Source organism: Anolis sagrei, chromosome X, assembly GCF_037176765.1.
Source record: "Anolis sagrei isolate rAnoSag1 chromosome X, rAnoSag1.mat, whole genome shotgun sequence".
Classification (NCBI taxonomy): domain Eukaryota; kingdom Metazoa; phylum Chordata; class Lepidosauria; order Squamata; family Dactyloidae; genus Anolis; species Anolis sagrei.
Window position 1 is genome coordinate 97,421,068 of NC_090034.1, and position 21,674 is coordinate 97,442,741.

Genomic DNA, 21,674 nt, shown 5'->3' on the forward strand with positions numbered 1-21,674 from the left:
GGAAGATATTGGATTTATTTTATTTATTGTCTTGTATATTACTTGCAAGCCGCTCTGTGTCCACTTCAGGGTGAGAAGGGCGGCATATAAATGTCATAAATTAATACATAATAAATAAAGCATCCTAGAACACTTCCCAAGCCCCATTTGAAGAGGTGGTTAGATTTGCATCATATACACAAGTATAGGTTAACTTTATGCTTATGTGTGTTTCTTTCCGGTCAGTCCACAGGTTGGTATATCCACTTCCATCCATAGCAACCAATGCCTGCTCCAACCTACTATTAGTTGGGGTGTTGTGTTGTTTCAGGGCTGTATGATCATGTTCTAGCAGATTTTCTCTTGTTAACACCTGTATCTGTGGCTGGCATTTTCAGAGGATGTGAAGATCTCCTGAAGATGTCAGCCACAGATGCAAGTGAAACACCAGGAGAAAAAGATCCTCTGAAGATGCCAGCCACAGACACAGGTGAAATGTGAGGAGAAAATGCTGCTAGAACACAGTTATACAGCCCGGAAACCATACAACACCCCAATGATTCCGGCCGTGAAAGCCTTCAACACCACTTTAAGTTCTGTAGCTTCAGGCACAACCCTGGGGAATTTTTTACAATTCTTCTGATTCATCCTGGAAAGAAGTGACGAGCGGAGTGCCGCAGGGTTCCGTCCTGGGCCCGGTCCTGTTGAACATCTTTATAAATGACTTAGCTGAAGGGTTAGAAGGCATGATCTTCAAGTTGGCAGATGACACCAAATTGGGAGGGATAGCCAATACTCCAGAAGACAGGAGCAGAATTCAAAACGATCTTAACAGATTAGAGAGATGAATGGCCAAAACTAACAAAATGAAGTTCAACAGTGACAAATGCAAGATACTCCACTTAGGCAGAAAAAACGAAATACAAAGATACAGAATGGAGGATGCCTGGCTCGAGAGCAGTACATGTGAAAAAGATCTTGGAGTCCTCGTGCACAACAACTTAAACATGAGCCAACAATGTGATCTGGTGGCAAAAAAAACAAACAAACCAATGGGATTTGGGTCTGCATCAATAGGAGTATAGTGTCTAGATCCAGGGAAGTCATGCCAAAGCTTTTGTTCTGAAGAGTGACTCATGCTACAAAATCCTCCAGTTTGTTTGAGAAAAGAGGGAGAAGGGAAGGCTGAAACTCCTGAAGGAAGAAGTTACTGGATAACCAAAGAGGGTCTGCCCTGGGATTCTAAATACATATGTTAGCCTTGCAATCTTCCAGAAAGCTTAAGCAGATCTGTTGCTGAGAAGGTAACCCTCCAAAGACACCCATGGTCACTATATTTCTCCTTGTGTTCCTCTGTGTGAGTTGTATCTTTCTCTTGTCATGGAAGAGCAGAAGAGTCAATGCTCTCCTGCCCCCTGGGCCCACCCCACTTCCAATCCTGGGGAACATTCTACAACTGGACCAAGGGAGTCAGTTGAAGACCTTCACCAAGGTGAGTCTCGATTCTTCCATCTTTCTCCTCTCAGATAAGGGGGACAAATGGTTACTTGTAGACCATGGGTTACTGTATAGGGGATTTCTGTCTTTCTCTTGGCAGATGAGTGAGGTCTATGGGCCGGTGTTCACTGTGTACCTGGGAATGCAGCGGATTGTGGTTTTGTATGGCTATGACACTGTGAGAGAGGCCTTGGTGGATCATACAGAGGCGTTTGGAGGACGTGGGCAGTTTCCGGCCTTCTCCAGGTTTCTCAATGAACGTGGTGAGGACATACTCTACAAGTTCCCTGATTGGAAATGACCCCAATTAATTAGAATAATAGAATCATAGAGTTGGAAGAGACCTCATGGGCTATCCAGTCCAACCCCCTGCAAGAAGCAGGAGTAATGCATTCAAAGCACCCCCGACAGATGGCCATCCAGCCTCTGTTTAAAAGCTTCCAAAGGAGGAGCCTCCACCACACTCCGGGGCAGAGAGTTCCACTCCTGAATAGCTCTCACAGTCAGGAAGCTCTTCCTAATGTTCAGATGGAATCTCCTTTCTTGTAGTTTGAAGCCATTGCTCCGTGTCCTAGTCTCCAGGGCAGCAGAAAACAAGCTTGCTCCCTCCTGCCTGTGAGTTCCTCTCACATATTTATACATGGCTATCATGTCTCCTCTCAGCCTTCTCTTCTTCAGGCTAAACATGCCCAGCTCCTTAAGGCGCTCCACATAGGGCTTGTTCTCCAGACCCCTGATCATTTTATTCGCCCTCCCCTGGACACTTTCCAGCTTGTCAATATCTTTCCTCAATTGTGGTGCCCAGAATTGGATACAATATTCCAGCTATTCTCAGCTATTCTACCCTTCCAGCTACTTTTAAAATGTCTAAATTTCCCTCTCCTCCTTGCACTTCCATCCTCTGCCTTTAACTTGCTTCTACTGGTAAACACTTATTTTATCCAGCAGTGGAGAAGAAGAGACACGAGATGGTGCTTTTGACTTCCCAGTAGGCTCTGGCAAAAGCAAACTGCTGCAACATCTTCTAGCTTGTCTACTCTTCCTCATCAATACCCTCTTGATCACCTGTATGTGTCCTGGTTTACATTTGTGAAATGTTGGAAGGTATGAGAGAAGCCATGGAAGATGGGGATGAGTTCTCCTGAGTTGAACGAGACACATACTGTCTCAAGGCCACAGTGGGTCCTTTCACACAGTTATATATCACAGAATATCAAGGCAGGAAATCCCACCTTATCTAAATGTGGTCTCAGATTACCCAGTTCAAAGCAGATACTGTGGGGTTTCCAGTCTTGATATTCTGGGATATAGGGCTGTGTGGAAGGGCCCAGTATCTCATCGGAGTAGCTGTGTTGGCCATCCAGCAAAATACACCAAACAGTGGCACTTTTATTGGGCTAAGTCAAAGGCACAAAATACGCCACGCAAGCTATCGAAGCTTTGGCTTCTTCATCAGACAGATGCTCAAAACATATGGAAGAAAAGTGCCAATGTTAGAATCTACTCAAACCATTACTAATTGCTGATTTTCAGAAGTAAAAGATGTGGAACAATGGCTTCAAACTATAGGAAAGGAGATTAGGAAGAACATTAGGAAGAACTTCCTGATCGTGAGAGCTGCCTCAGAGTGTGGTGGAGGCTCCATCTTTGGAGGCTTTTAAGCAAAGGCTGGATGGCCATCTGTAGGGGGGTGCTTTGAATGTGATTTTCCTTTTTCTTGGCAGAATGGGGTTGGACTGGATGGCCCACGCGGTCTCTTCCAACTCAATGATTCTATGATTCTAAGTTTTACTTGGCAAAATAGTGCTTGTCGTTAAAGAATATGGTTGATCCATGTTGTTCCTGTGATTACAATAAAATGGCTTGGAAAGAAAACTATCTATGAATTGTAGATGCAAAAGTGGGAAGAGACTGGGAAAAGTACCGCTCCTTATAGAAGGTAACCCATTAATCTTCTGATATTTCGAAATAATAAACATTGAAATGATAATTCAAGAGGGAAAACGGTTCCTCCCTCCCTCTCCTTCTGTCTATATGGTTAAGTCTGCCTAACTTGCATTATGTTTAGTTTATATTAAGTGGCATCTTTGGATTCCTTTCTTCTCTTGTGAGAGATCCTTCAAGAACCTTCTATGTTATTTTGTCCAGGGATTTCGTTTTCCAATGGGGAACGATGGAAACAAATCCGCCGATTCACTCTCACCACTTTGAGGGACTTCGGCATGGGGAAGAGATCCATTGAGGAGAAAATCCAGGAGGAAGCCCTGTGCCTAGTGGAGGAGCTCAACAAAACTCAAGGTGTTTGTTCATGTTCAGTCTTCCCTGGGGCATCCAAAATACATTAGGTACCATTGCTCAGTTTATCATAAGTCTTAAGCAATGTAAGCTAGCACAGTTGTTGTAGCTTCCAAGTTGGGTGAAGGAAACCATCAGCTATCTCCCCAGATATCACTCAGGGTTTGCCTATACCAGGTATGTATACCAGATGTGGCCCCTTGGGCTCTTTTCCCAGGCCCTCCTCTCTCTCACCTTCCTATCCTTCCTTCCTTCCTTCCTTCCTTCCTTCCTTCCTTCCTTCCTTCCTTTCTTCTCTCTTTCCTTCCTTCTTCCCTACCTCCCTGCCTCCCTCCCTTACCTCGCTTTTTCTCCCTCCCTCCCTTCTTCCCTTCTATCCTTTAATCCTTCCTTCCTGTTGGGAATCCGGCCCAGCGTACCTGTCCGAACATATCTCCTTCTACGTCCCGCCTAGGAATTTAAGATCTTCTGGAGAGGCCCTGCTGTCAGCCCCGCTCTTGTCACAAATGAGACTGGCGGGGACGAGAGACAGGGCCTTCTCAGTGGTGGCCCCCCGCCTGTGGAATTCACTTCCCGGGGATATTAGATCGTCGTCATCCCTCCTCTCTTTTAGAAGGAAATGGGCTGGCATGAAAAATGTGTTTTATTTCTAACAAAAGAAACATGATCAGTTCAACTTGGATTTCAGATATTTAGGAGAAGAATACAGAAATGCTAGAATATCATGACTTGGTAATGACATTATTTTGAAGTCTTTTCCATCAGATATGAGTAAACAAAGGATGGCAATTCCAAGAAAAAAGTGATAGCGAGGAAGCAACATGAGAAAATTCTCATTGGTGGAAACCACAATTTTAATCTGGAATATCTATAGTGTGGATATACATTTGCCTGTACTAATCTCTCCCCCTATGATCTTTCCATACTAGGAGACCCTTTTGACCCAACGGTGCATATCAGTCAGGCGGTTGCCAACATTATCTGCTCCATCCTGTTTGGGAAACGCTTTGAGTACAATGATGGACAATTCCTCATGCTGAGAAAACTGATGACAGAACGGATCCTATTGGACAACATCCCCAAAACATCGGTGAAGGTAACAAGAACACACTCCATCTTTCTCTACATTTTAAAGATGCCACAGTGATTAATTAAACAACAGTCACTGTTGTTTTATGCTCAGTTTTTGGACACAATATTGTTTGCCCAAAGCTCTGCTCTGCTCCCGAACTCACTATTGTCGTTCAGCCACATTTACTGTTGATGACGTTTGTCTGATTATAATGTTTTATTGTTTTTAGATGTTGACTGTATTTTTGTGCTTGTTTTAAATCTGCATTTGCTGGGCATGTTCCTTGAAAGCCGTCCCAAGTCTTTTCGGGGAGATGGAGGCGGGGTATAAGAATAAAGTTGTTGTTATTATTATTATTATTATTATGACACAAAAACATGGTATGTCACAGCAAATGAGAGATATATGCTGGATTTCGTATCACAAAATCACAAATCAAACACTTCCCAAGCTGTGTGATGTATTTTCGAATGATGTGTGCAGATCCGAATAAGGTGGCTTTTTCAGTTGACAGATTGTGATTTTTATTGTTTCCAAGTGCTGGCTGAAGTCTTTTGCCATGGCACCCAGTGTGCCGATGACCACTGGGACCACCTGCACTGGTTTATTATTATTATTATTATTACTATTATTATTGCAAGTTGTGCAATGCGGGGTGTGGACCAATGGCTTCTCCACTCCCCCCCCCCCCTCAGCCAGGAGCCAATGGATTTGCCACGATGTGTGGTGAATCATGTCAGAATATAAAGGATTCTTGTGTGAAAATCACTTACAGCTTAAACTGCATGGTTTCAGTAGCGCATGGGTCAAAACAATAGAGGTCTGTAGAATTGGTGGAGTGCCACATTTGGAGTTCCCTGTGCAAACCAGAAAAGAATGATAATGTGCTTTGTGCAGTGTGTTAATATGTGAACGGATATGACCGGAGAATGTGTTGTATGTATTTTGTGAATAAAGCAAGAGTTCAGCTTTCTTTGAAAGCTGAATAGATGAGTCCGGTGTTTATTCAACTTTGTGCCTTCAAGAAGTTCCTTGCAAGGTTGAAGTAGTTGAGATAAGGATGGGAGATTTATCTCAACTTTCCTGGCAAGGGTTACAATCTTCTTTGCGATGAGGTCTTTGTGATGAGGTCATAGAACATAATGGAGTAATGGATTCAAATTACAAAAAATAGGTTCTAACTCAGCAGTTCTCAACTTGGGGGTTGCGACCCCCAGAGGGGTCGCTTGGCCATTTCTGAGGGGGCGCGAGGCCACTTCCTTTGTCCCCGCCACCTCCGCTTCCTCAAAATGGCAGAGGGGGCCTCTGTCAGCCAAACAGCCAGCCCAGGTCAGTTCCGCCTCTTCCTCCCACAGGGTGGCGGGGAATCAAGAGGAGGCACTTGCAGGCAAATGTGTGGCTTGGGGCTGCTTCCCCCTCAACTTCCCTGTGTCCAGCCTGGCCTTCCTCTGCCATCAGGATGGGGTCTTGTCTCGCCCTCATGGCAGGAGAAGGTGAGGGAGGCGGCGGGCGAAACGGCTTTTGAATCTGTTGTTGACTTTTCAATTCTGTCTTTGATGGCATTGGTTCTAATGGCTTGTTCTTGGGCTGCCAGAATCAGGTAAGAGAGGACATGGGATACAGCAAGTCTGATGATTTCTTATGACTTCTCTTCTTCCCAACCTCTCTCCCTGCTGCACAACCCAGCTGTACAACCTTTTTCCAGGAATTATGGATATGATCCCTGGGATGCACTACAAGATGGCAAAGAGCAGCTTGAAGATTGTGGACTTCATTAACGAGAGGATCAAGATTAATATGGCCTCGCTTGATACCTCTGCTCCCCAGAATTACATTGAGTGTTTCTTAGCGAAGATGGAGCAGGTAAAGACTCATCCTACCCATTCATAAGACACAAGGGTCTGCCATGCATGCTTGTTAAGGCCCCCTTCATTTCAAAAGTGCTGAGAAGCAGCAGCTTGTTTCCTGTCCAAATTGGTGTTACCAAATCAAGACAACCCTAGACCCCGGGATTTTAGGATCTCGGAATAGGTCTTGGTGATACTACCTGGCCAGTCCTGGTGATATTATTCAGCATGGCATATTAAGCACAAACTACAGATGAACAAATTATGGCATTCAAGTTGAAATGCACCAATGTGGAAAACAGGTATGTATACACCCATTCTTTCTAAGGCAGGACTATCATGCTGAGATTCCTCTCCTTCTCCTTGAAGATCAGAGAAGACTGACCAGGCCTTGAAACTTGATAATAGAAGTGTGAAGATATTTGGCCTATTTTAATTTTGCTCCCTTGCTGCTGCGAAGTCATATAGGCCTGGTGTAGAGTCACTCTTGGGTCACCTACAAAACTCCTAGAAATGTATCCTTCTAGGAATTTGCTAGGTCCTTAAGGAACCTTAAAGGTGATGCTATGGCAACTTCCAATGGCTTTCATAGAATTTCCTAGAGGACCTAAACATTCCTATTTCATATTTCATCAGATGTAGGTAGATTCCAAAGATATGGAGATCATATGGCACACTGTAATCAGAAAGAGAGTTTCCACAGATGAATCCATCACGGAAGACTTGTTGAAGATCATGTTGAGTTCTTCCATACGATTTATGAGTGTTTGTTTTCCTTGTTTTTATGCTGCATTATCTTGATGGAATGGACTCTTATTTACCAAAGGTCTAACAATGGAATACACTGTGAAAGGTTGGGGAGGGGGGAATTAATTATCCAGAAACCTTGGAAAGTCACCATCCCTCTTTCCAATATATTTTTTATTCATTGCAGATTCACACTAATGTGTGCAAGAGATTTCTATGGTTATCTCTGAGTAAAGCATTGTTTGAGAATTTCTATAGACTAGTATTCTCCCTGTTTCTGCTGGACAAGTACTAGCCGTGTTTTCATTTATCCACATCTGGTGAAATATATCCTTTTCGGGTATTATCTAGGTTCTCTAGTGCAACTCTATAGTATCCTCAAGCTGAAAATCCATTATTTCAATAGGTTTTGCTATTATAACTGGTTTTGGATATCTGTGTTCAGTAAAGTTCAGTAATGTGTCATCTGCAGATACAAGGACTGTGTTTTTTTTTTTATAAAAAAAATAAAGAGATGTGAGATAAAGCAGGTTTCTAGCTTTTGGGTTGCTGTGAGTTTTTTGGGCTGTATGGCCATGTTCCAGTAGCATGATCTCCTAAAGTTTTGCCTGCATCTGTGGCTGGCATTTTCAGAGGTTCTGTTGGCAGTGAAGCAAGTGGAGTGAATATATATTTGTGGAATGTCCAGGGAGGGAGAAATAATCCTCATATGTTTAAAGAAAGTATGAAGGTTGTAATTAGTAAGCTTGAAATAGCATTTGAGTAGCCATGAAGTTTGCAAAGACAATCAGTGATGGCATCTTCGTAGAGGTAGCCTGGCCTTTGTTGCCTAGAAGCATTCTCTGTTGGAGGGGGATGATGGTGTTAGCAGGCCCTTGATTGCTTACTGTCTGAAATTCTCCCGTTTCTGACTGGTGTTCCTTATTTACTGTTTTCATTCTGGTGTTTTTTAATACTGGTAAACACTGGAACCTCCGGTGGCGCAGTAGGTTAAACTGCTGAGCTGCTGAGCAGGTTCAAATCCGGGGAGTGGTGTGAGCTTCTGCTGTCAGTCCCAGCTTTTGCCAACCTAGCAGTTCGAAAACATGAAAATGTGAGTAGATCAATAGGTACCGCTCTGGCAGGAAGGTAACGGCACTCCATGTATCCATGCCACCCACATGACCTTGGAGGTGTCTACAGACAACGCCGGCTCTTCAGTTTAGAAATGGAGATGAGCGCCAGAATCCCAGAGTCGGAAATGACTGGACTTAACGCCAGGGGAAAACCTTTACCTTTATCTAACCAGATTTTGTTCATTTTCATGGTTTCCTCCTTTTTTGTTGAAATTGTTCACATGTTTGTGTATTTCAATTGTTTCTCTGTGTAGTCTGACATAATGGTTGTCAGAGTGGTCCAGAATTTCTGTGTTCTCAGATAATATGCTATGTCCAGGTTGGTTCATCGGGTGCTCTGCTATGGCTGACTCCTCAGGTTGTTTTAGTCAGCAGTGCTTTTCATGTTCCTTGATTTGTGTTTGAGCAATGCTGCATTTGATGATCCCTATGTAGACTTGTCCACAGCTGCACGGTATACGGTAGACTCCTGCAGAGGTGAGAGGACCCCACTTGTTCTTTGCAGAATGTAGCATTTGTTGAATGTTCTTGGTGGGTCTGTAGATTGTTTGTATATTTTGTTTCTTCATCAGTTTCCCTATGTGGTCAGTGGTTCCCTTGAGGTATGGTAAGAACACTTTTCCTCTAGGTAGATCTTTGTCTATACTCTTGTGGCTTGTTCTTGATCTTGCAGCTTTTTTTATGTCTATTGTAGAATACCCATTAACCCATAAAGCCCGGTTTAAGTGGTTCACTTCATCTTGGAGGAGATGGGGTTCACAGATCCTTTTTGTATGGTCTACCAAGGCTTTAATTGTGCTTCTTTTTTGACCAGGATGATGGTTGGAGCTTTTAATGTAAGTATCAGTGTGTGCAGGTTTTCTATAAACTGTGTGGCCAAATTGTTGATTTGATTTGGTTTGCGGATGACTAGGACACCTAGAAATTGTAGGGTTTTTTTTCGTTTTCTTTGTCCATGATAAATTAGATGTTTGGGTGGATCCAGGAACTGGTTTAGTTCTTCTCTTCTATGGCTCAAATGGTGAACGTGTCATCCACATATCAGAACCACATGGTGGACTTTATTGGTTCGGTTTCCAGGGCTTGTGTCTCAAAGTGTTCTATCTAAAAATTTGCTATAAGAGGGCTAAGAGGGCTTCCCATGGCGACTTCATTTTTCGGTTCCTAGAGTTCAGCCTGAAAAACTCACAGCAACCCAGTGATTTCTAGCCTTTATAGCTAAGCAAATCAGAATAAATCTTAAACAAGCAGGAGAGGGAGGGATGGAGAGAGAATTTGGGGCTGCATTTCACAAGTTCCTTAATCTGGGCCAGGAGGAGCAACATGTATTTGTGAGCCACCAGAAATTAATACGAAGCCTGAGAGTTCCCATTTTCACTTTGATTTTTGCCAGGAGAAGCACAACCCAAGTTCTGAATTTTCCACCAAAAATTTGAACATGACCATATTCAATATATTCTTTGCTGGGATTGAGACAGTCAGTATCACCCTGAAATATGGTCTTCTCTACCTGCTAAAGTATCCCCAGATTCAAGGTACGGACCCACACCAACTCTATTTGAGGGACTTTGGAGACTGTGATATGATGAAAGGCTTCCAGAATGAAAGAGTAGAAGGATGAAGAGGATGTTTGTGCATCAACTGGTGCTAGGATTGCCAGGTTTCCAAAACAGCAATCAGGGACAGTTCAAATCTGTCACATTCACCTCCAAATAAAGTGGAAGGGAGACTAACTGGGTTGAGCATCCAACCTTTCAGAGTGATGGAAGCATGGCATACCTTCAGGGATATATACCATACGCTCTTTAATCCTTCTTTGCCTCTTTTGCCATGTGGTTGCTGCCCTCTACATGGTGGTTTCCAAAACTGAAATGACTTAAGGGGTAAAACATTCCAGTTTTTGAGAACATGCAAATTCAGAAGGTCCAAACCAGAGACCCTTCTACACTATGCAAATATAGTGTCATGGTTCCATTTTTAAATTGTTGAGTTTGTAGCTGGCGTAGCGCTTCAGAGCAATATGGTTGTCAATTGCACTGGCTGCTCATTCACTGCAAATCTACAGATTCCCTAAGCTGTTGCCATGGCAGTTAAGCCAGATTCACAGTATGACTTGTGGGGACAAGGGAGTGGGCCTTCTCTGTGGTGGTCCCGCAGGTTTGGAATTTGCTACTCGGTGAGATTAGGCAAGCACCCAACCTGACAGCCTTCAGGAAGAGTTTAAAAACCTGGCTGTTTCAGTTTGCCTTTGTTGAATGAATACAATCCCCACATCAGGACCAGCTTAGCACAATATTCCTGTCAATGCACTTATCTCATCCCCCAACAGGCATTACCCTACTCATCCATCGCACCCAGGGTTTTATATATTTTTAATATTTTATATTATATTTTATTTTACCCCCTTTTAACCTGGCCCAGCCCACTATGCACATTTAATTTTTCTTCTTCTATTTGTTTCCTGTATTTTGATTTTGTATTAATTTGTCTGTTCACTTTTCATTTCATGTTATTATTTGTATGTATTTTATTTGATCTGATGTGATTGTTCAGGCTTGTTCCCATGTTAGCTGTCCTGTGGCCCCGTTGGGGAGATGGTGGCGGGTTATAAATAAAGTTTTTATTATTATTTTACTTATTCAAAACCACAGTATGTCACAGCAAATGAAATCTGTATGCTGGATTTCGTATCACAAAATCACAAGTCGAACACTTCCCAAGCTATTATTATTATTATTATTATTATTATTATTATTAACAGTACAGTGTGAAAGTTCTCTGGTTTGTCCTGCTTTGGTTCTGCATAAGAATGTTAAGAAAGAACAGAAAATATGGTAACCTGATTTTGGCATCCTAATCTCCATTATCACTTCCTCAAGAAAAAGTCCAAAAGGAAATCGATCTCGTGATTGGGCAAAGGCGTAGCCCAACGGTCAAGGACAGGAATCAAATGCCATATACCGAGGCTGTATTGAATGAGACTCAGAGGATGGCTGATGTGGTACCCATGAATCTGCCACACCTCGTAACTCAAGACACACATTTCAGAGGATATGTGATCCCTAAGGTAAGATTCCTAGAAAGATTGCCACCAGGAATGGAGATAAAAGGATGTGTCTTCAAGTTGCATAATCTGTCTTTCCACACTCTGTTACTTTTCTCAATCTCTTCCACACTTTTCTTTCTCCCTTTCTTTCCATCCTTGTCCCTTCTATCTTCTCTCTGTCTCCTTTTAAAGCGTGACTGTGCTTATGTGTGTCTTTTAACTAATGGAAGATTTTGGAGGCCTTGCGCAGGAGGTAGAACATGAAAGTGCCTGGAGGTTCGTTGGAAAAATGAATATCCCAATTCTTCATGTAGTTTTGCCTTTGGTTATTAAGAAAGGTTGGAACAATCTGCCACCAGGTGACTGAAGATAGTATTGCAGGCAACAAATACAATAGAGTCTTGCTTATCCAACCTTCGCTCATCCAACGTTCTGTATTATGCAACACAATCTGCTTCTAGCCCAGATCCAAAGCTATTTCAATACCCTGCGATGTTTTGATGCTAAAGTCGTAAATACAGTGATTACTACATAATGTTTATTACTGTTAATATAAGGTCAAGGGCAGGTAGATGTGATGCATCTGATTGATTGATGCATTGCCATGGTTGTGAAACCATTGCAGTAGAAATGTATCCATTTTAGAGTGGCTAGCAGGCAAAAAGGGGTGGAGCTAACTAAGAGGAAAAGAGGAGACATTTTAAAAATGAGGCAGTCTCCAGCTGGGAGAGCTAGAGTGAAGAGGTTTCTAGTAAAATTTGAGTCTTCAGCTGTTATATTAAAAGTAATAAAGAAACCATTTTGAATTAATCTCTAGTCTGTGTACTAGATTAAAAAGAATCCTTTGTATAGGATTGTGCTTTAAGTTGGGATACTGAAGTAATAAGGGACTAGTTTTGAGTCCAAGTCCTCAGTCAGGTGAAACCGGGAGACGGAGTTCTTTGAGCATAAGTTTCAGTCAGAATATTGATGGAAAGTAGAGACATAAGTTATACTGTTATATAGTTATATAGTATCAGTTTAATGTATTCACAAGAGGAAAATACTGATGTAACAATATCCAAGTGGAACTGAAGAAAAGTACTGTGTGACCAATACGCTTTATGTGCACAAGAATTCATGAATAAACATTTCTTTGTTTCAAATAATAAATTGAAGTCTTGTGTCAAGTTGTAGGATTGAAGATACATTCCTGAAAGTCAGCTGAAGATTATATTGGTGTAAAAGAGATTATTTTGAAGCTACACACCAACTACAATATTGGGTTATGCAACAAGGAGACATATACAGATATTTATAATTGAACTCCAAGTTGCTGAGAGGTCTTCTTTCTCCCCTTTAACAACATCATTTGCTTTGGCACCTACATATACGTATAATTTTACTGGTGGCAGAAGGTGGCAGGTTAAAAATAAAATAAAATATAAAAGAAAGGAGTTTCCCCTCCTTGCCTCACAAACTTGTATCACCTCACACCATGTATTGAACTGCTTTTTCTGTCAATTTGTTGTAAAACATGATGTTTTGGTGCTTAATTTGTAAAATTATAACGTAATTTGATGCTTAACAGGCTTTTCCTTAATCTCTCCTTAATATCCAATATTTTCGCTTATCCAATGTTCTGCTGGCCTGTTTATGTTGAATAAGTGGGACTCTACTGTAGTGTAATTAAATATAACAACAACAAAATATATGTATCAAATACATTATATTAAAATACACAGAACAAACGTTCAAATACAGTAATCACAACACATGAGTTTAAAACTGACTGGGTAGTTCTATCCGAAGAGGCAGGTCTTTACATATATATTTTAGTAAATTAATTAGTTTTGGATGTACATCAACCTTTGTTGGTCTGTACATTAGTATATGCATCAACCTTTGTTGGTCTGGAGCTGTGGCAGACACAAACAAGATCTGTGAAAATTGATTCACACTATTATATGTGTTATTTTCTTCTCAGCTACTGCCCTACAGGTAACTGCTGCTATTCTTTCTAGCAAAAGTTGATAAAGACTTTCCCCCATTTTTAAATTTACCTTTGTAACAGTAAGAAACAGAAATAAAGAAATCAACAATATATATATATATATATATATATATATATATATATATAAATATATATATATATATATAAAACATAGGCATACTTTAACAACACTAAATGAGTAACCACACAATTTCTTCTACAAATATCTCTACTCAGAATACATACAACTTCAGAATACATTCATAAATCAGTTTTAAAAGTTGTTAAACCTCCACAAAAGCATTGGCTCCTACCTTTTCTGGTTTTGTTTGTCTCCAGCCCTTGGTCACTTCTTTTCTCCCTTCTCTCTTACTTCTCCTCTCTCAGGGAACCTATGTCTATCCCGTGCTCAACTCTGTGCATTATGATAAGCAGCACCATGCCAACCCCGAAGAGTTTGATCCTGGGAGATTCCTCGACAGCAACGGTTGCCTTAAGAAAGTGGAGGCTTTTATGCCTTTCTCAGCAGGTGTGTATTAGAACAGTGGTGATGGGTAAATGGCATGGCAAGGTGGAGTACAGGTGGTGTAGGAGAAGGCTTGACTTGCCAACATCTTGGCCGTGGCAACTTTTCCTAGAAGTTTGATTAGCATCAATGTTGATTTCTTAGAAGTTTGATTAGCATCAACGTTGATTTCTTTTTGGTGTCACGTCAAGACATAGCTTTTAATTAATACCTTAAAGATTTCATTAACTTCACCCTGATTCTACACTGCAATCAGCATTGTGTAACATTATGCTTACAGCGGGGCCAAGGTATCTGTTGGCATAGGATCAAGGGATTCAACTCAACTTAGATTCAAAGCAAGAGGTAGTGGCAATTCCTGGCTACCAGGTGTGCATTTATTTGGACTCCAGCACCTCTGGCAGTTGCCTGTTTTTGAGTTGTGAAGGAATGAGCCGAAGCATTGCAACCGCTGCCTTGAAAGTAGAATTGGAAACCAAGCAGGAGGTGGGGAGCTCAAAGACAGTGTGCTTGGTGGCCAGGGCTTGCTGCTACTACTGCTGCTCTACTTCATTTTATTAAATGCCCTACTCCAGCATCTGCAGTGTTTGTTATCTGAAGGGGACTCAGTGTGGATCACAGTACACATACACAGCAAACATTCAATGACCTTTTGTATAGACAATACAGAGACAGACAGAATAGAAGGAGGTGTGTTGTTGTTTTGACTCCATGTCCAGCTTTTTGATGCCATGAAAGATTGAGCTCAAATCCAGCCACAGGGGGTGCTGTCACTCCATCCTCTATGATGAAGAGCCATCAGGACTTCCTCCTTCCTTTTGGTCACCCAGCATTTTCTGATCTTTTTTTCTTTATGGTATCGTAAAACACCTCCCCTGCTTTAATGGTACCTAATTTTTCTAATTACAGCTAAAGCTGTTTTTGAATTGCTTAGGGAAACAGTAAGCTGGGCTGACACTCGGCAGCTTATGCCAACCCGGGGCTTCGAACTTGCAACCTTTTGGTTGATAGATCTTATAAATAGTAGTGACTTACCAGCTGTGCTAAACCCCCGGCCCCATGATTATGACATGGCCATTTCTGCATGACTTTTAGGTATTTCATCAAGATTTTCTCAATCATTCCCATGATGTCAATCAAAACTATATTTTCACATAGATTCAGTGCTGAAGCGTTTCTCTCTAGCATTGTGCTCTTACAAGATGAAAATCAACAGACCAGCTGTCGGAACCCAGTTGCCTTAAAGAGCCAGACACAGGAGTATGTCCAAAACAATAGTTTATTAAAGCAAAGTAAACAGGACTCAGAGAAACTTGCTTCAGTGCCTCTGGTCAAAACTCAGAGTTTGCAGCAATTTGCAGCTTGAAAAACAAACTTAGAAAATATACTGGCACTTTACAGGGACTTTGAGGGCCATAGCCAAGCCTAGATGCTCTCGAGTTGTGCCTGCAATCCCAGTGTTTGCGCTCACCACCAGCATTGCAAAGTCTGGGCAGTAGCTTGTGAGGCCAAAGATAGTGGTTTTCAGGTACTTATGATGGCCAGCAAAATCAATGAAAGTGATCATCTTGGAGGAGCTCTCACAGATCACCTCAGCTGTCCGTGAGTCACTGTAATTTACTACCTCTCCCTTAAACTGGCAAAAAATCCGGATTGAATAAGAGTTCTTTCAAAACACACCAAAATCACACAGTTCAAAGATAATAAGCAAACAAAGAGCTGTGAAGCCGCCATCCAGAAGCAGTTCAAAGTCGAAGAAATCCCATTTGAAAGTTCCAAAGTCCAAAAGGCAGCATCGTTGTCAAAAACAGTCCAAAGACAAGGAGAGGGGAAATCCACACTCACGAGAATCCAAGCCGGTTGGTACACGAAGCAAGCAGCAACCTGCAGATGAAGGACCCAAGCCCAACAAGAAAAGTGGCAGCAACAAGACCCAAGACATGATACCAACACTTTGCCTACTGCAAAGTTCTATCATTTCAGTGCCTTCATTTATCTTACAGCTCATCATCCGATGATGAGCTACCCTCCACCCCGTCCTCATCACTATCAGCTGGATTAGCATCTACAGCTGAATGCCAATGCCCATCCCTCCAACTCTTCCACCTCTTGTCAAGACTTAGGTCTCCCCACAAATCCATAGTATCACCAGATTGCCAATCCCCGCCACCAGAAAACCCCGAAAAAAGTGTCACTGGACGTTGGTTGAGTACATACATTCCGAATCTCCTGAACCCAGTGGTTCCTCTTCATCCCCACTACTCCCAGACCCATCATTCCCAGAAAAACCCATTAAATCCTCTTCCTCTGTGGGAGCAGTAAGTATGTCCCGGATCTTCTTTCTCTGATGCTTCTAGTCTGATTCCTGCTCTCGAGTATTCCTCTTAGTCCCTCTATTCCCATCTGAATCTCCTTCCTCCTCCTCACTCATTTCACTCTCGGAGAAACCTTCAAAGGATTCTTCATTAGTGGGTGACATAAGTATCACCCTGATTCTCTTCCTTTGCTGCTCCTCATCTAACACCTGAGCGCCTCGTTTCCCTCCTCTACCACTCCTACTACCAGTTGCAGCATTGCCAACAGACTCTACTACAACACCAGCTCCCTCTGGTGATATCTTCCTAACATTCTCTGATCTTAACTGAGAATCCAAATAGAAGTGACCAGTTTGACCATGAGTTCTCTTTTCCATTCATTTCCACCTGGCTCTACAGCTTTTGACTTCTCTTTGGCAGGGAAACGTGCGTGCGTTGGTGAAGGACTGGCCCGCATGGAGCTTTTCCTCCTCTTCACCACCATTCTCCAAAGGTTCACCCTCACGTCCCCTGTGCCACCTGAGAAGATCAACATTGCTCCATCTTCACACTACATCATGAGCATCCCTGAACAATATCAGCTTTCTGTGATCCCACGCCAGTAGAGATCTCCCTGTTCTTGTATCTACCAGAAGAATCCAATTTGTCTCCCAGAATGTATGATTGACTCTGATTTTAATGTTTAAACAAATTGTAAAGTACAATTAGTTATACCAATAAAATAATTTCGGTTGTATTATTCATTATTTTTGGAATATTATTAATGTTGCCCTCATTGCCCCAAAGTAAATAATAATGGGTGCATATAACTCATTATTTCAAGTTCTTGTTTTGGTTTTTGTAGCCAATGGTCATGTACATATGTTTGAGGAAGTTTATATCTGGTTTTGAAGCAGGAGTTGCTCCCACTCTATCCTGGTTGGTCAGACCTCACCTGGATTATTGTGTCCACGGTTCAAGAAGGAGGTGGACAAGCTGAAATGTGTCCAGAGAAGGGCAGCCAAAAAGATCAAAGGTTTGGAAGCCAAGCCCAATGAGGAGCACCTTTGGGAGCTGGAGATGTTTAGCATGGAGATAAGAGGGCTGAAGGGACATGATAGCCATGTTTAAATATTTGAAAAGATAACATATCGAGGAGGAAAAAAAGTTTGTTTTCTGCTTCTCTGGAGACTAGGACAAGGAGCAATGAGTTTAAATTGTAGGAAAAGAGATTGCAACTAAACTTTGGAAAAAAACTTTGTTGATCAGAACTGTTCAGCAGTGGAATATGTTTCCTGGGAGTCCAGTAGAGTCTCCTTTTCTGGAGGCTTTTAATCAGGGGCTGGATGGCCATCTGTTAGGAGTGCTTAGACTGGATGTTCCTGCATGGCAGGAGGGGTTGGACTAGATAGCCCTTGGGATCTTTTCCAACTCTATGATTCTATTTGGGGCCTAGAAAACATAGTATTGGGGGACACATATGCCACACTCGGACCACCCTGGTCTGAAAAGTTTCATTTTTAAACTTGGATGAATATAACCTGAATGCATGAAAATACATGGAAGACAGAACCCTTTTGAGCATGTACAGATTGCCTTTCCCTTAAAACTGAGAAACAAATGCTATCAACACCATGACCACCTCTGGGCTTTGGAGTGAGGAGTTTTTGAACAAATGGTCCTCAGTTCCCTCTGGTATTTTGCAATTTGCAAATTGTTCCTGTTGCTGAATACATATGTATATGGAGAGAAACTGTTTCTTGCATTAACCCCTGCTTGACAAACAAGGGGTGTACTGTCCAATCAGTCATCAACCACAATTAATATAGCTGGCAGTGCTCAACCAGGTATGTGGAATTAAAAGCACCTGTTTCCGATACTAACAGAAGAATTTGTGAAGGAATACTTTGAAGCTGCCTAATGTGAGCAACAACGGGGGGATTCACCAGCAGCATGGCAAATTCAGTGGGCAGCAGTGGAATCGCCACGCACCCAGCAGTGCCTACATCACTGTCTTCCCAATCACATGGGGGAAAGCGTCACTGCCCAGCTTCCCCCTGCATTTGCCCCATTGCTAGTAATGAGAATACAGGAAGCCTCCCATGTTCTCCTTGCCTCTTTTTAGGAGGCATTCAGCATAGTTCAGGGAAGGAGCCCACCAGAATTAGTTCTATGCTGTTTGATGGGATCTAGTAGGCTCTGTCCCCAAACTGTGCTGGATGCATCCTAAAAAGAGGCAAGGAGAACACGGGAGGGCCATGTGATGAAGTGGAAAATTCTGGGTAAGGGGTGTTCAGTTTTTATTATTAACACACTAACGACCTTATCACAAAGGCCAGGTGAAGTGCCCAGCTTCACTGAAATTATAGAGAGTCAGCAGGGTGAATCTGTTGTCCTGTCTGCTGCTGCCCCACAGTGACACTTCCCCCATCACATGTGGGAAGCATTGCCCTTGTGGCAAGGATCCACGCTGGTGTTGTATCCCAGAGCAGGAACACCTCTATCCTGAAACACCACACTGGTGTAGTAAAATCAGCAAGCAGTTTATTGAAGGATATATGCAAGCAAAACAATAAAAATGATAGAGACAGTATTATCCAAAACAGTATTTTTCAAAGAAATGAAATATGCAAACACCAAAAGACAAGACAGCATGAAGGTCCAATACCCAGAACAGGAACCTGGCAAAACTTGAAACATGAAACTAGAAATCCACTTGGGAACAAGACCATCATGAAAATCCAACATTGATGAGACTAAGCTAAAATGCTGTCCCCATTTCATATAAAGCATTTCCTGTCCAATGAAATGAAAGAAAAGCATTTAGATTGCCTTTATTACCAGATATGAATTTCTTATCTCTCTTTTCTAGCAGACGGGCTAACCTTCAATGCTCTTTGGGAACTTTGTCTTAGTTTACAAAAGTATTGCTTTCTATCTTCAAACTCGTTAAATTTTGCACCTGACAAATCATCTCCAGAAGACACATTCTCAGATGAAGACTGCTGTGAGCCTCTTCCAGGAATTTGAATCTACAGGAGAAGCACTCCATTCACCTTGGGCCTCTCAGAAAGGCCTGGGATTGACTCAGGCCCAGAAAAACCCTAATCCCCAATGACATTTGACACAAGCCCAGGAAAACTATCATCCCCATTGACATCAGACACAGTCACAGGCTGAACTACAACCACTGGTTCCATTGGTAGGCTCCTGTGTTGGGAGGGAAGCATTGTATGATGCTTCCACTCCATTTGTGGATGGGGTGTCTGCTAGAAATCCACCAATGTCATGGGATGGGCAGCATGCCCATACGTTGCTGGACTGGTGGGGAAGAGAGGGGCAGAGAAGACAGTGCCATCTTGTCTTCAGTGTCATCAGTAGGGAGCCCCTCCTCCCAACACCAACTGTTGCTCTGGGACCAGAGTAATGAGAGAGGCCATGAAGACAGTGCCATCTTGTCTTCAGTGTTATCAGTTGGGAGCCCAGACCAACACCAACTGTTAGTCTGGGACCAGAGTAAAAAGAGGGGTCCAGGAAGATATTGTATTTATTTTATTTATTGTCTTGTATATTACTTGTAAGCCACTCTGTGTCTCCTTCGGGGTGAGAAGGGTGGCATATAAATGTCATAAATAATTTTATAATAAATAAAGCATCCTAGGACACTTCCCAAGCCCCGTTTGAAGAGGTGGTTAGACTTGCATTATGTACACAAGTGTAGGTTAACTTTAAGCTTATATGTGTTTCTTTCCGGTCAGTCCATAGGTTGATATATCCACTTCCATTTATAGCAACCAATGCCTGCTCCAACCTACTATAAGTTGGGTTGTTGTGTTGTTTCAGGGCTGTATGCCCATGTTCTAGTAGCATTTTCTTTTGTTACACCTGTATCTGTGGCTAGCGTTTTCAGAGGATGTGAAGATCTTATGAAGATGCCAGCCACAGATGCAAGTGAAACACCAGGAGAAAAAGATCCTCTGAAGATGCCAGCCACAGACACAGGTGAAACGTGAGGAGAAAATACTGCTAGAACACAGTCATACAGCCCGGAGACCATATAACACCCCAATGATTCCGGCCGTGAAAGCCTTCAACACCACTTTAAGTTCTGTAGCTTCCTGCACAAACCTGGGGAATTTTTTACAATTCTTCCGATTCATCCTGGAAAGAAGTGATGAGCGGAGTGCCATCAGCAAGGTTCTGTCCTGGGCCCGGTCCTGTTCAACATCTTAGATGAAGGGTTAGAAGGCATGATCTTCAAGTTGGCAGATGACACCAAATTGGGAGGGATAGCCAATACTCCAGAGGACAGGAGCAGAAGTCAAAACGATCTTAACAGATTAGAGAGATGAATGGCCAAAACTAACAAAATGAAGTTCAACAGTGACAAATGCAAGATACTCCACTTAGGCATAAAAAATGAAATGCAAAGACACAGAATGGGGAACGCATGGCAGTACATGTGAAAAAGATCTTGGAGTCCTCGTGGACAGGAAGTTAAACATGAGCCAACAATGTGATGCGGCAGCAAAAAAAGCCAATGGGATTTTGGCCTGCATCAATAGGAGCATAGTGTCTAGATCCAGGGAAGTCATGCTACCCCTCTATTCTGCCTTGGTTAGACCACACCTGGAATATTGTGTCCAATTCTGGGCACCACACTTAAAGAGAGATATTGACAAGCTGGAATGTGTCCAGAGGAGGGCAACTAAAATGATCATGGGTCTGGAGAACAAGCCCCATGAGGAGCAGCTTAAAGAGCTGGGCATGTTTAGCCTGAAGAAGAGAAGGCTGAGGGGAGACATGATGAGGGCCATGTACAGAGGCGGCCCTAGGTAATTTTCGACGGTAAGCAAACAGTATTTTGCCCCCCCCCCCCAAACCAATCACTGATATATATTTTCTGTTCGTCGTGGGAGTTCTGTGTGCCATATTTGGTTCAATTCCGTCATTGGTGGAGTTCAGAATGCTCTTTGATTGTAGGTGAACTATACATCCCAGTAACTACAACTTGCATATGTCAAGGTCTATTTTCCCCCAAGAGCGCCCCTGGGCAAAACCAACTATACTGCGAATGCTTACTTTGCGTAATGGGTTGAGCCGCCCCTGGCCATGTATAAACATGTGAGAGGAAGCCACAGGGAGGAGGGAGCAAGCTTGTTTATTGCTGCCCTGGAGACTAGGATGCAGAACAATGGCTTCAAAATACAAGAAAGGAGATTCCATCTGAACATGAGGAAGAACTTCCTGACTGTGAGAGCTATTCAGCAGAGGAACTCTCTGC

At 42.5% G+C, this 21,674-nt stretch overlaps 3 protein-coding genes across 3 annotated transcripts in view; 2 read left to right on the plus strand and 1 right to left on the minus strand.

The window, feature by feature from the left end:
• The window catches only part of LOC137094908 (cytochrome P450 2F3-like), a 58,634-nt gene extending 44,617 nt beyond the window's left edge, over nucleotides 1-14,017 (minus strand). Inside the window, exon 1 of the mRNA XM_067460886.1 lies at nucleotides 13,885-14,017. The gene's annotated coding sequence lies outside the window, so the exon portion shown is untranslated. The remainder of the gene's footprint in view (nucleotides 1-13,884) is intronic.
• LOC137094912 (rho-related GTP-binding protein RhoU-like) overlaps nucleotides 1-21,674 on the plus strand; it is a 277,821-nt gene that overhangs the window by 150,238 nt on the left and 105,909 nt on the right. The window lies entirely within an intron of this gene.
• On the plus strand, nucleotides 1,100-17,073 carry LOC132780574 (cytochrome P450 2C18-like). The gene is made up of 9 exons (XM_067460890.1): nucleotides 1,100-1,471; nucleotides 1,577-1,739; nucleotides 3,625-3,774; nucleotides 4,701-4,867; nucleotides 6,530-6,706; nucleotides 9,946-10,087; nucleotides 11,432-11,619; nucleotides 13,958-14,099; nucleotides 16,832-17,073. The coding sequence occupies exons 1-9, from the start codon at nucleotides 1,304-1,306 to the stop codon at nucleotides 17,014-17,016; spliced, it is 1,482 nt and encodes a 493-aa protein (XP_067316991.1). The 5' UTR covers nucleotides 1,100-1,303; the 3' UTR covers nucleotides 17,017-17,073.